General features: G+C 36.5%; 1 protein-coding gene across 9 annotated transcripts in view; it reads right to left on the bottom strand.

Moving 5' to 3' along the window:
* PKP4 (plakophilin 4) overlaps positions 1-14,145 on the bottom strand; it is a 145,408-nt gene that overhangs the window by 50,561 nt on the left and 80,702 nt on the right. For all 9 annotated transcript variants that reach the window (XM_081948598.1, XM_081948590.1, XM_081948595.1 and 6 more), the window contains one exon: positions 590-624. Coding sequence is in view for 8 of the 9 variants with exons in the window: in XM_081948590.1 (XP_081804716.1) it covers positions 590-624 (35 nt within the window). In the remaining variant the exon portion in view is untranslated. The remainder of the gene's footprint in view (positions 1-589; positions 625-14,145) is intronic.

Raw genomic sequence — 14,145 nt, 5'->3', positions numbered from 1 at the left:
ACCCATGTATGCATCACACTCTGTGGGAGCTTTCCATATTTTCATTTCTCCTTTCTGCCCTTCATGGAGTACAACTCAAGATGCTGAGATCCGGGAACAAATAGACTAACAGCATAAGTAACTTTGGGGTGAGTGATGGCAGATGTTGGAGTGGGACTAAGAAGGTTGCGCTCAGATGGGTTGATAGGATACATTATACTAATTGATGCTGAAGGGAGGAGGGAAGAGGAGTGGATACGATGCACCAATTTGGCCCTTCCATCCACTGCTCATGTTCCTGGCATTTTCTCTACTCTTCCCCTCCCATCACTGAACTCCTTTTGAAAGACAGAACTCTGTTTTAACACATGCACACTTCAAAGAATTCTCTTTTGTACTGTGTACAGACTAAGTATGAATAGGGCCCGGATTGCATGAAAAAAAGATATTTTACAAATACAACATATTATGCAAGGAACATTTGTACATCTCCTTAAAATATTATACAATAGCTTGCCTTTAGTGTAACTTATATTATTGTGGTTCAGAACAAGTGGGTTAACACACAAAAAAAGCAATGAATTATGCAGTCATAAAAGCAAAACTATACCTGCAGATCTCCAGGGAAAAGACTTCTCAGTAGAACTATAGAAAAGGAAATAAAGAAAGCAAATTTAATTCTTTTCAAGCATTCACATTCTTTAATGCGATAAATACAGAGAGTACAGTGTGATCGGTACCCACATATGTAAAAATTTCTCATGAGGGCAGAACACATCTCTCTTCACCCACTATCCTTAGGCATAATTTTAAGCACAAGAGGACAGTTCAAGGGAAAAAAGTGTGTTTTTCCCACATCTGCATTCAGGTCACCTTTTTAGCCATCTAAAGTTATGAGAGATCCTTACTTAACCAGTGAGAACTGGCTTGGAATGCCATATCCTAAACTGACCATTGCACTGTCAACAAAAGTGATGATAAACATGGGTCTGTTGACCCTACAGGCTATTTGCTAACATCCCCATTATATCTCATTATGAAAAGCAAGCAATTAATTTAACAATCCTTCACAAGGAAAGCATAGAAATGGACTAATTAATTATTCATTAATCTGCCAACTGTTGAAAAAGATCTTATGTCTCTGGCATATCCATCTAGTGAACTTGTCCATAAAGATCTCTGGGACTGCACAATTTAGAGCTATATTCATTAGCTTATCATAATTACTGAAAGTATTGTAGCGATCATACAGTGCAAAGAAGGCAGTAATAAATACGAAGGTACATTCCAAGCCCCCTTTATGTCTTATTGACATCAACAGGGGAATTAAAATAAATGTATCCAATCTGCAACAAATTAGTCTTTTTGATTAATTAATAAGACTAATAAAAACGGAATACTAAAATCTTTCCTTGCATGATTAATTTTAACATTAGTAACATTGTTCCTGCTCTTACTCTTCTCATATTTGAAAATTATTCCATCTTAACTACCAATGAATTTTGAAATAATAATACTTTAACAAGCATAACTGAAGCATTCATCTTTAACTGTATAAACAGAAATGGTGATTAAAAACAGAACAATTTATATGAACTTAATTCTTACATAACATTAATATTCCAAGTTATACTAGGATATTATATATTGTCAGCTTTCTGGAAAAACTGAAATCGATAAATTAGATATTGACATTCTTAATATCAATTTCCAGGTCAGAGTTGGGCTACAAATTAAGTGTGTCATCCAACATAAATTTAATGTTTTGTTCCTACAGGATATGTAGTCCCCTCTCAACCTTGATCTGAATAGTTACAGTCAATGGTGGGTTCCTACTGGTTTGGCTGAACCGGTAGAAGTTTGGTGGCCTGGGTTGCTGGAACCAGCAGCGACCAAGGCCTGCCATGCCTCCAAACTGGTTCCCCCAGTGGTGCCATGAGTGCCGCCATCTTGGTTTTTGCTTCTGCTCATGCATCGAGCAATTTTAGTTATACTGCGCATGCACGCACATCCCTGAGCGAACCGGAAACTGTCCCTGTCTCTGTGGGAACCCACCCCTGGTTACAGTGCAATTTCCCTGGCAATCAATGAGAGAAGTGGCAGATTGAATAGAAACCTGGTTATATTCAGCTTTATCTCCTTCAGGCTATAGTAAGTAGATTCCCTCCTTGTGAGCACCTAGTAAATAATGGTGATTAATGCACTACATTCTCCATTCCTTGTATACAAATGCTCAAACCTGTATAGGTAAAGTTAGAAAAATACATAACTAAACTTAGTTATATATTTTTCTACCTGTACCAGTACAGGTTTGAGCATTTGTATACAAGGAATGGAGAATGAAGTGCATTAACCACCATATAAATATATATAGTTTAGTTATGTATGAGCGGTCCTTGTGCTGTCAGCTTGTTTTCTTACCCTAACTAGGTAACATCATCAGTACTAGTAAGGAATGCTGTTTGCTGTCAGTTTACATTCTGTTGCCTTGCATGTCTGTGTTGATGGGGGTGGTTTTAGAGATTCATTGGTTAAGCTGTTTACCAATGGTTCTTTGATAGTTTCTTGACTGAGGTATTGCTTAATTGATGTTGGTCTGAAGTTGACCTTGGAGTTCATCGATCTGAGTGCTGATTATTGGTGGAGAGGTGCTAGAGTCTTTTTCTCTTTTGGGCTGGCTGGTTGTCTCTTTTGCATAGTTTATAGATGTTGTTAATATCTATGTGTCTATTGATGGCTGATTTGTCAGAGTGCCAGGCTTCTAGAAATTCCCTGGCATTTTTGGATTTGGCATGGTCTAGGATTGTCACATTTTCCCAATTGAAACCATGGTTAAATCTGCCAATATGTTGTGAAATTGACCATTGGCTTACCTGAAGGGTCCTTTTCTGTGCACCGCGGGAGAGTCCAATGCTTGGACTCTCCAAGCGGTGCACAGGAAAATAAAGAATTTTTATCATGCCTTCTGACTGCCAGTTGGTGTTCATGGACACATGAAGGGCAACATTGTTATGATGTTACTTAGTTAGAGTAACAATGATACATTTTTGAGGTTTAAAAACATTTTTATTATTTTTAAATAAAATAATAATAATTATGAAATGAAGATTTGCTTGCTTAGAAAATACATTACCTGTCTATGCTGAGGAATCTACACTGGGACACTCTTAACAACTCAAGCAAAAGCTATCATGTTTCCCCGAAAATAAGACAGAGTCTTATTTTCTTTTGACCCCCGAAATAAGCACTTGGCCTTATTTTTGGGGAGGTCTTATTATTTTTGATGTGCAGGCGGTGGCAAGTGTGCCACCTCATGGCTGCAGCTGTGTTGCAATATTTTCAGGGAGGGCTTATTTTAGCACATGCGCTCAAAAGCCCGATTGGGCTTATTATCCAGGGAGGTCTTATTTTTGGAGAAACATGGCAGTTGATTGGCATCTGACACATGGAAATGTCTCTCGATTATATTAGTTAGTCTAGAAAGAGACCTGCTATCCATTTTTGGATTATATCTTGGAATTTAAACTAGAGCTACTACAGGAGATTTGGGTTTTAGAAGATGTCTAGACTAAACTAGATTAAATTGCCTTACAATTAATCACTGGAGTACTAGTAAAAGAAAAGACAATGGGACCTAAGTCTTTTTGTGTTATAAGTTTAAAGCCTTAATCAACTATGATCATTTGAGCTTTGCTTTAAAATTAATTTCAGCAGAATATTATTCAGATTATAAATCTATTATAAATGGAGACCTCTTACACCACAAGAGGAAGATCACAAAGGTTCTGGAGTACTTGGTAAAGATCAAAAGCTTCTGAGGTACTTAGCTAACCAATCAGGTCTCCTCCAAAAGGCCTTTAGAGTCAGGACAGGAGATTTGAATGCAACAATGAAGCCAGATTTAAAAATTAAACCCTGTATACATTTCACGATGATGGATGCAATATGGTTCACAATCCGAATATGAGAAGAGTACTTTGATGGGATGGTAAGAGGTAAAGTTCAAGGGAATTGCATAGTGAATGTTGGGTAAATAGAATCACCAGCTATAATGATTATGTGATGGTATCTCATGATCTCTTTCATCTTATTGATCATTTGTAGTACGATGTATCACAAATAGTGATTATCTGCCTCTAACACACAGAATGCTAGACTTTAATGATTTTTTTGTGTGGGATTTGCTATTCAGTGATTAGATTTACAGGCTTCAGGATGCCTTTATAAACCGCAACTATGGTTCAATGAAAAATGCATGCATACACCACCACCCCTTCATACTTAAAAAGAGAAAGCAATTGACCACAATAAATAAATGCATATATACAAGGGAAAAGGAGAAAACTATCAACAGTTCACTGCAGCAGTTATGTTGATAAATTTTCTGGGTTTTAAAAATGTTTTAGTAGAATTTTTTTTATGATACAAAATTGAAAAAATAAGAAAAATACATAGAAATGAAAAATGAAAGAGAAAGAGAGAGGGAGAGGGAGGAAGGAAAGGAGAACGGAAGGGAAAGAATTTTAATAAGATACAAAATTTTAAAAATAAAATATATAAAAGAAAGAGGGGGGGAAGATGGATGGATTGTTCACTTTGGGCTCTTTTTTCAAAAGTAAATATAGGTTTTCAGCAACATCATAAATTGTGGTCACATGACCATGGGATATTGCAAATGGGCTGCCAATGTAAGCTAGCTGCTGAGCACCTGAAACGGGATCACAAATCCATGGTGTGGTGGTTGTCATAACTCTGGAAGCAGGTCACAATAATCTTTTAGGTTGTTCATCATAAGTGTGAATGGTCACTAAGTTAAGGAGTACCAGTCATAAGTTAATGACCATCTGTTATACATAATTTTCAATAGCATGCTAGAGGCAATTTCCTCTATGAAATTGGTAACATAGGTGTATATTTTAAAACCCTAATTTATGGATTAATTTTGCTGATTATGCTAACCATCCCTCTACTGTCCATGTTTTCTATCAATATAAGACAATTATCAAACGTTTGGGAATAACACTACGTGGGTAGATGTCCTTTTGCAAGTTTGAACAGCTGGGTACAAACTATAAAAAACAACAAGCATATGTTTTTATGGAAAAAAAAAACCAGAGAAGACTCTACAGAGATAACTTTGATAAGAATCCAATTAGACAAGTAAGCTACTTAATAGAATTGGTGTAGACTTCCAAGCATCTGCAGAGGAAAGTTGGAATGCATTCAAAATATACCAAGCAAGTGTGGCTACTGTCACATATGTCTTCTGCTCTAAAGGGAACTATTAAATCTTTAAGGGAACAAGAATATATGAAGTTTCAACAAAAATCCTGGCTGTTGTACAGAATAATTCGGATATCCTCCTAGAGAAAAAACTGGCAGTTGGAAATGGTTCAGCCTAAATAATGGCATTTTATTCTTGTAGCCTTGCAATCTCTGGAGCTGGACAATATAAACAGAAAAACAATCAAATGTGTACTGTCCTTGGAGACAGGATTAGTTTTGATGGAAGAGTCCAAGTCTCCTTCAATCTTTGGCTAAAAAGTGCCTATGTACAGATGACCTGGCTCCTTTCATTCACAAATATACATCTACATGGAAGAGAGTTTGATAAACAAATTGAAATTTTGTAAATTCTCTTCTAGATTTGGCACAGCACCATGTTTTGAAAAAGATCTGGCAAAGTATCTGGATGCAGAATCACAAAGAAACGTATTTCTGATGTCCAGGAATGTATATGTTACATTGGTTTATTGCAGCTTTGTGTCTAGAGTAGACCCTCACTTTCCAATATAGTAATAATAACATATTGTATGGCTTTTATGCTAGCTGAATTTAACACCTTCTCTTAGTGTTAACAATGGGAAGACACCAATACATATGTTAGCAACTTGCCTGGTTTAGTGGAAGTAACTTCAATTATGTTACAAATGTGAATTCAACCGATAATACCACCTAGCTGATCTTGACCATACTCAGTAGGTAAATAGGGTTGGGATGAATTAGTCCTTGGATAGGAGATCACCTTGATACACAGAGAGCTGCAGACCAACTTTTCCAAAGTTGCAAAAAATATCTTGAAGAAGATAATGGCAAATCACTTCCATACCAGAAACACTGCATATAAGAGTCCATTAAGTTGCCAGAAATCTGAAGGAGACTTTCTAAAATAGAAAGTAACATAAAGTTGCCACTCTTCCACTCTAAGCAATCACTCTTATTTCTTATTCTATTCTCCCCCCTCCCTCAAAAAAATCTTGAACGGCTAATTTGAGATAATTTAATAACCATTTGTAAGTAGTCATGACACAATATTAGAAAGAGCATGTTAAATCCTCCAAGTATTAGATGGGATTATAAAACACACAATGGCCTGAATCTATTCGAAGCCATCAAAAGGAAAGTCTAGCAATATTGCATGGATTTTTTTTTCTTCCTAGCATTTTTCCTGACGGTATGGAGTCTGCTTTTTTGGCTCAACCAAAAGTCGATCTGTTGTTTAGGACAGAAATTGAACAACTAGCTTGTTACCCAAGCTTGATCTCATAAACTGAAGGAGAGTGACTGGCCAAAAGTTATCTAACCAATTAGACCAAACTGGCTCTCAGTCCTGTTGCAAAGAATAATCTCATCAATCTGAGATTAAATCTTCTGAGGAATCTATTATTAATTTGACTCTTCAAGTATGTGCACCTATTAAAAGGTTGAAGCAGAACCCTGAAAAAAAGACAGATTGTTTTAATAAATAGCAGAACTGCACTGTGCTCATACAATTGTTCTGAATAATTGTTGCAGCATGCACAGATTTAGTTCACAGCTCAGCCTTGTTGTGCAGTCTTGTGGGATATGACTCATCACTTGCTTTAGGATCTACTTCTGATATTTCACTGGACCACAATTACCACATTATAAAAAAAGCAAGGAATAGATCAACAAAACAGGTATGGCAACCAGGAATAATTTACTATGGAACGAATCCAGAACAGAAAACAGCAGAATGCCACATGCTATTATCTACATGTTCTGGTGTAATCATTTAATACTACTGTCTACAATGCATCCTGCACAACCCATTTTATATATTTATTGATTGATCAAGGTATACCATAAGGCAATTTACAATGACATTTCCTTTTACCAATTTTGGATAATGGGTTTATATTTGTTTATAGCCAGACATTCATTCTAAATCAATTGAATTACACAAATGTAAGAATGAGATTCTATGTTTGCTAATTTCCCCTCAAGCCATTATTTCACCTCCATCAGATGTCAACTCTATCAGTGTGATATGAAGTATGCCTTATTAAATGCTACAGAAGTTACGTTAGTCTCCATGTAAATAATAATAATAAACTGATAAAAATCTGAAATTATAAAAAGGAATATTTAAAAACAATGGATATTTGTTTCAGATTCCCAGAACACTCTGACACTTAGCCTCAAATCAAATATCATTATAAAATAAATTATCAAGACTTGCAACACCTAACCAATCTTGGTTAACCATGAAAAGATTAAGCAGGGTCTGAGCTAATTGATAATGACAGAAAAGGCAAAAGAAAAAAGAAAGAAAGAAAATCCCGAAGCTGTATATGAGATTCAGTAGTTCAAAAAAACCCATCCCAGACAACAGTAATGGCAAATCACTTTTGTGATGCTTTACTTATCTAAATATGTTAATAGCAACTTTCCATAAAATGTTAATAAGAATAGAATGAAAAGCAATAACAAGAATTTCTGCTCATTTCTGTTAAGTTTATTAGTAATTAGATGCAAATATAAAAACAGCTCTCCAATGATAGAATTTGCATTTCCCTTTTCTATCCCAACTCTTTGTAATATACAATTACAGCTAACTTGGGAGCACTGGGGACTTGATAGGCAGCCAAAAAATGGATTAAATATGTAAATAAACTTTTGAGACTAATCATATTATGTGAAAGAGCTGTTTCACTGGAAACATTACAATTTCATACAAGAAATGTATTTATTTAAAAACAAATGATTAAAAATTATCATTGCTGCATTACAATTAAAATCCGTTGCAGGTATATTTTAGAATATGCCTCAGTCCTCACATATTTTTTTAATCTTCTGTGGTTTATGCATATACTCCCAACTAATCTAGCATGTCTATGTGATTTGGCAGTGCAACCTTTTGTGGAAGGATATACAACTGTTCAAAAGGCGTCTCAGAGAAGAGACTACATCCCCTTGTATAACTTTCTAGGCCAGGGGTGTCAAACTCAATTTCATTGAGGGTCACATCAGGGTTGTGTTTGACCTTAGGGGCCAGAATGGGTGGGGCCAGGGTGGCATGGCCAGCTTGATGTCACTTGTATTGGGGGTGCCTATAATGGCCTGAGTGCTCTGCCAAAGAAAACGGGCTCCTGAGCTCCGTTTTCAGCTGATGGCATTCTACAACCCTCTGCCAGTGAAAACAGAGCTTGGGAGGACCCGTGTGCGCCCCCCGCCCCGAGCTCCATTTTTGCTGGCAGAGGCACCATTCAAAATCTTCCAGAGATCTCTACAGTATTCTTTAGCTATTATTGGAAATGTAATATTGTAGCTTCTAGTATGGGAAAGGAATATATTTATCAGTAAGAATCACCCAAGAATGCCTGGGTCTAGCATTTGGTCTCTACCCTCCCTCCCCCACCACCAGGAAGAATCTAACCTCACGAAGGTATCTACCTATGAAGACGTCAAAGAGGGATTCAGGAGCTGGGAGTTCTTAGGGGAACTAATCTACTGTAGCTTAGCCTCAGAAGTTAACAGTGGCTTCCAGTTTCACATCCTTCAAAATTTTCTCTGCTCCAGGCGGCTTCTAGGATTGGACTGTTAGGAGCTGCTGGATGCGTCATAGTCAAAATGTATTCTAATTTAATACTTTCATTTTAGAATCACTGTACAGGTAATCCACAATTTATGACCACTATTGAGCCCAAAATTTATGCTGCTAAGTGAGAAATTTGTTAAGTGAGTTTTGCCTCATTTTAGGACTTTTCTTGCCACATTAAATGAATCACTGATGTTGTTAAATTAGTAACACGTTTGTTAAGTGAATCTAGCTTCCTCATTGACTTTGCTTGTTAGAAATTCGCAAAAGATGGTCACATGACCACGGGGACACTGCAACCGTCATAAATATGAAACAGTTGTCAAGCATCCAGATGTAAATCACATGACCACGGGGATGCTGCAATAGTCGTAAGTGTGAAAAATGGCCGTAAGTCATTTTTTTTCAGTGCTGTTGCAATTTCGAACAGTCACTAAATGAACTGTTGTAAGTTGAGGGCTGCCTGTATTTCTATGTATTTATTGTTCAAATTGGCACATTGTTGCTATTCTTTTTGCACCAGCTAGTTTTTAAGAGTGAGTCAGTTTAAAATGCAAACAAACAAATAAATAAAGTTGAATATCAGTCAACTTGGCAATGGACCATAAGTAGAGATTTGCATTTCTATTTTGCACTACTTGCAACATAGGTCACTGTGAACAATCAATATGAGCAGAAAAGAAAGGTACTCAATTAATGAATTTTATTTGAAAAGCTTAGGTCAAAGCAAACACGAAGAGTTGGTGGAAAGCAAAGCTTCCAGTGATCCACTGACATTGCATACTGAAGAAAAATCCTCAGAGATGAGTGAGAATGACAAAGATCAATTCCTGTATTCCTTTGGGAGGAAGTCAGTCTCTTTATTCAATCCCACACTAGTGATTCCATTAGAATAATGTACAAATACTATATAACAGAGTAAATAGTATGAGATCAGCAGTAATAATTTCAGAAAAATAATTGCCATTTCAGCAAAAAAAGGCATTGAAATCATCAAAAATATGCATGTATAAGCAATTTTAGACAGAAACCGTGTAACTTTAAAAGAAAAAATTATGCTTGAGAAGATCAAGTAGAGAGAGAGACAGACAGAGAGGGGAGGGGAGAGAGAAAGAGAGAGAAAAGAGAAGCAGCACCAATTTCTTTTTTTAGACATGTCCTTTATGCTCACATTCTTATGTTATGTGTGCACTTAAATATATTAGTTACAGAGTCTAAAATGGTCTGGTTGTCTGAAGTATGACTAGATATTAGCAACCAGACAAAAGGAAAGCACTTCTTTAAACAAAAGGTGCCTTGATTTATTTATCAAATTATATAGCTGCTCATCTCACAAACAGGACTGGGCAGAATATAACAAAGTCATATAGTTAGAACAAGTCTTAGTAATGGGTACTAATTTGGTTGACTTTAAAAGGAGATTGGTTAAAGTCTACAAGGGCCGTTAGCTTTGAAGAGTCAACATGATCACTGGATTGAGGGAAGCTTGACTTCAAATTCCAGTTGTAGGAAATCCTTGATGGGAGAAGAATAAATCTCCGGCTTGCAAATTCTTTGTTGTCAATGTGCAAAATAAAATACTGGACAACAGTGCACCTTGATCTAATGCAGTAGGGTTGTTTTTATGTAGCTATGCCATTGATTGTTCACTTGGACTAGTATATAATGCATGTTTTATTCTCAAATGTATACTCATTACAAAATCAAGAGAGTTTAGGCTAAGCAGAGAGTATATTCTGGTTAAATGTTAAATAAATGGAAGTAAATGCTGGTTTCTGGAAAAAAAAACCTTTGCAAACAGTAGTTCCATGTCTACAAGCTGCTGCAAATGGCTGTAAATAAATACTCCTAGAATAACACAAGCTATTTTATTGCAATAGCAATAGCACTTATATACCGCTTCACAGTGCTTTACAGCCTTCTTTAAGTGGTTTACAGAGTTAGCATATGGCCCCCAACAATCTGAGTCCTCATTTTACGGACCTCTGAAGGGTGGAAGACTGAGTCAACCTTGAGCCTGGTGAGATTCGAACTGCCAAATTGCAGGCAGCCGGCAGTCAATAAAAGTAGCTTGCAGTACTGCATTCTAACCACTGCACTACTTATCATTGTAATACCATTACGTTTTTAAATCCTATTTTATTACATGTAAGAAATAAACAAATATTGGAGGAATCCAAGATTTTAGTCATTGAGATTGAGCTGATGTATGCCCAAAAATAAGACGCACCGGCGAAGATACAATGCATCTCAAAATCTAGGGCTTATTTAAAGAATTTAAACATTAAAAGGTCAACATAGCTCAGTTTCCTCTTTTGAGTCCTTCAGTTCAAATCCATGACTTATCTTTTCATCCTACCAATTCTCATCTGCTGCATATTTACTGCATTTTATTTTAAAATATTAAAGTTTTACATATAGTAAACTTCCACACAAAATACGTATTGCCACAATGGAACCCAACATTTCTGTTGCTAAGCGAGACATTTGTTAAGTGAGTTTTGCCCCATTTTGACGGCCTTTCTTGCTACAGTTATGAAGTGAATCGTTGCAGTTATTAAATTAGAAATATGGTTGTTAAATAATCTTGCTTCCTCTATTGACTTTGCTTGTCAAAAGATAGCAAAAGGGGAATCACATGATCCCGGGACACTGTAACCATCATAAATATGAACAAGTTGCCAAGCATCCAAATTTTGATCATGTGACCTTCGTTCACCTCTTCCTATCACTTCTGGGGCTCAACCACCTGTCCCCATGCGGTCCCCAGCAATGCATGAGGCGTTAAGGCAGAAAAGAATCAAAAGAATAAGAGACAAAAGCCTCTGTTGCTGGAATGGTGGGGCACTAACCCTGGTTTCTCCTTAAAATGTGAACTGGTGAAAAACCAGGGCTTGATTTTTTTAACCAGATGAAATTGATAAGCACTGAGGAAACTATAGGATATCCACCACTTGTGAATTATGAGCATACTCAGTGAAGGTGGATGTCACTTAGGGTAGCGGAATCCCAGCCAAACCTTGGGAGAGTGTCTAGCTCTAAATCATATCCTCAGTCAAAGTGGGTAAGGTCCACTCCAGCATGATTCTGGAAGAGGACAAGGTGTTAACTTCTCTAATTGGGCAAAGCCAGGAACACTGACTATATTAAAATTTCCCTCTATGCCTCCATGTATATGGGAACCATTCTTCAGGTTTCTGACCAGTACTTTTGCGGTTTCCTGTCTTTTGCTCTGTAAATACACCATCACTTTGGTTTTTTTGGGGGGTTGGCTTTTATTGATTCCTCTGGCTCTTGACCCATAAACTGTTCTTGGATGGCCTACTTTTTCTGTCTACGCTCTGTATGAGCCAATAGCTTTGTACTGAAATAATTTACATGCAAGAATGCCATCACTGTGGACAAAGCAGAGGAAGGGATTGAAATCCAGAAAGGGATTTTTCCCCCTGCCAGCTTTATTCTCAGGGAGTTTATGTATGGAAATCAAGCATCTTAAGTATTGCAGTGCAGAAGAACCCTTACTGTTGAGCCATGGGATGTATTTGAAGCTTCACAATGGTGTGGAGAGAAAGATCACATATTCATCATAGTAACATTGATTAAATCTGTGTTAGGGCAATGTTTTTATTAGAACAGTTCAAAACAACCAAGTAATAAACTGGTCTAATAAAAATATTGCCCTTATTTATTTGTTGCCTCTAAGTTAGCCTAGAATATTGAAAAACTGCACTTAAAAACTATAGTCTCATGTAATTTTCTAGGTAACATTTTTAGAAGTTGCTTGTCATTTCCTATTTCCTGTGCCTGAATGAAAATATTTGGCCCAGTTACCTAGTTGTCTTTTCTGTCTAAGTCCTATCTATGACTTAGTACTCCCCTCTCCCAGTCCAGTGTTTTAACCACCAAACCCAGTGCTCCTTAATGTCCTGATATGGATTTCTAAAAAACATACTGAGAGTTTCTAGTTAAGAAGAGAAAAAAACATTTGTGAGCAGGGATGATTCCTATACAACAGCATTGTGATCAACCGTTTCCAGAAAATGGAAAAAAATATATCAAACTTTCAAGAAAGATGTTTTAACATGAATAATAATTAAGTAATCAAGGCATCATAATAGCTACAAAGATCATGGTTTTGAAAAGCAGCTAGACAGCTTCAGAGATGATAGCTGTGTGGAAAGATTAGTGAGGTTTCTAGGTTTTTTTAGCTCTTCCTAAAATACCTTCTGTACATTGAGACATGTAATGTTACAGATAGGCTGACTGAGATGTTTAATTCCTTGCTATTATGATTCCAGATTATCTTCAAATTACTAATACTTATCTTCAAATTACTAATAGTGCAATTACTATTGAGCATCTACTTTTTAAACCTCTAAATTTCTATATTCACTGTTTTTAATATGACTGTACACTGCCCCGAGTCCCTTCTGGGAGAGGGGCGGTCTAGAAATTAAATAAAAGTTAAAGTTAAAGTTAAATGAGAAATTTCTGGCAAACATAAGCTAAAGCATATGCACAGTTTATTACATGTGTTCAATACTTTCAATACTAAAGAATAATTCTCAAGAATTGAATTCTTTTTTTTTTTTAACAAAAAGTTTTATTGGTTTTTCAACATTTATAGGGAAAAGGGTAAATGGACAGGTATACAAATTTTGGCAGTTGCAAAGTGTGACAGGCGCCCCTCTCTCCATACTCATAGTGTACATTTATATATAATGCATTGGTATATAATTGATTACAATCAGCATATTAGTTCTATTACTAAATTCAATCAGATTAGACATTACAGTATAAAATCCAGATATAATTCCATTATCACTTTCGGTCAGTTTATAATAATATGATTTTCTTGTTTATTTTTGTGATCTGAGTCTTCTTGCTATTGTCCCATCTCCCTCCACTGGCAGAGCTCTGGCCCCTCCCGTGTCCTGCGTGTCCGCTGTAGTGTCTCGTGTTTTTTCTAGGAGTATTTTGTTTTTTTCCATAAAGGCCTGCGCCTCTATGGGTGAATTGATTCTAATTCTTGTCTCCTCCCAGAATATCAGCATACCTTCAGGCATCAACCATCTAAACCACACCCCTTTCTGGTATAATTTATTCGCTAATTGCGAATAATTCTTCCTTTTTTCTCTAATCTTCTTAGGGATCTGCTTCAGAATGGTTATCTCCATATCATGGTATGTCAATGCTTGCCCCCTTTGTACACCCAGAATTTCATCTCTTGTGCTTTTTCTAAGAAATTTAATGTGAACCTCCCTGGGTACATTGTGAGTTCTAGCATAAGCTGAGTTCACTCTATAAACCAGGTCTATATCCCA

Source organism: Natrix helvetica (assembly GCF_964273705.1).
Source record: "Natrix helvetica genome assembly, chromosome: 1".
NCBI classification, from domain to species: Eukaryota; Metazoa; Chordata; class Lepidosauria; order Squamata; family Natricidae; genus Natrix; species Natrix helvetica.
This window is presented reverse-complemented; position numbering and strand designations above follow the sequence as displayed.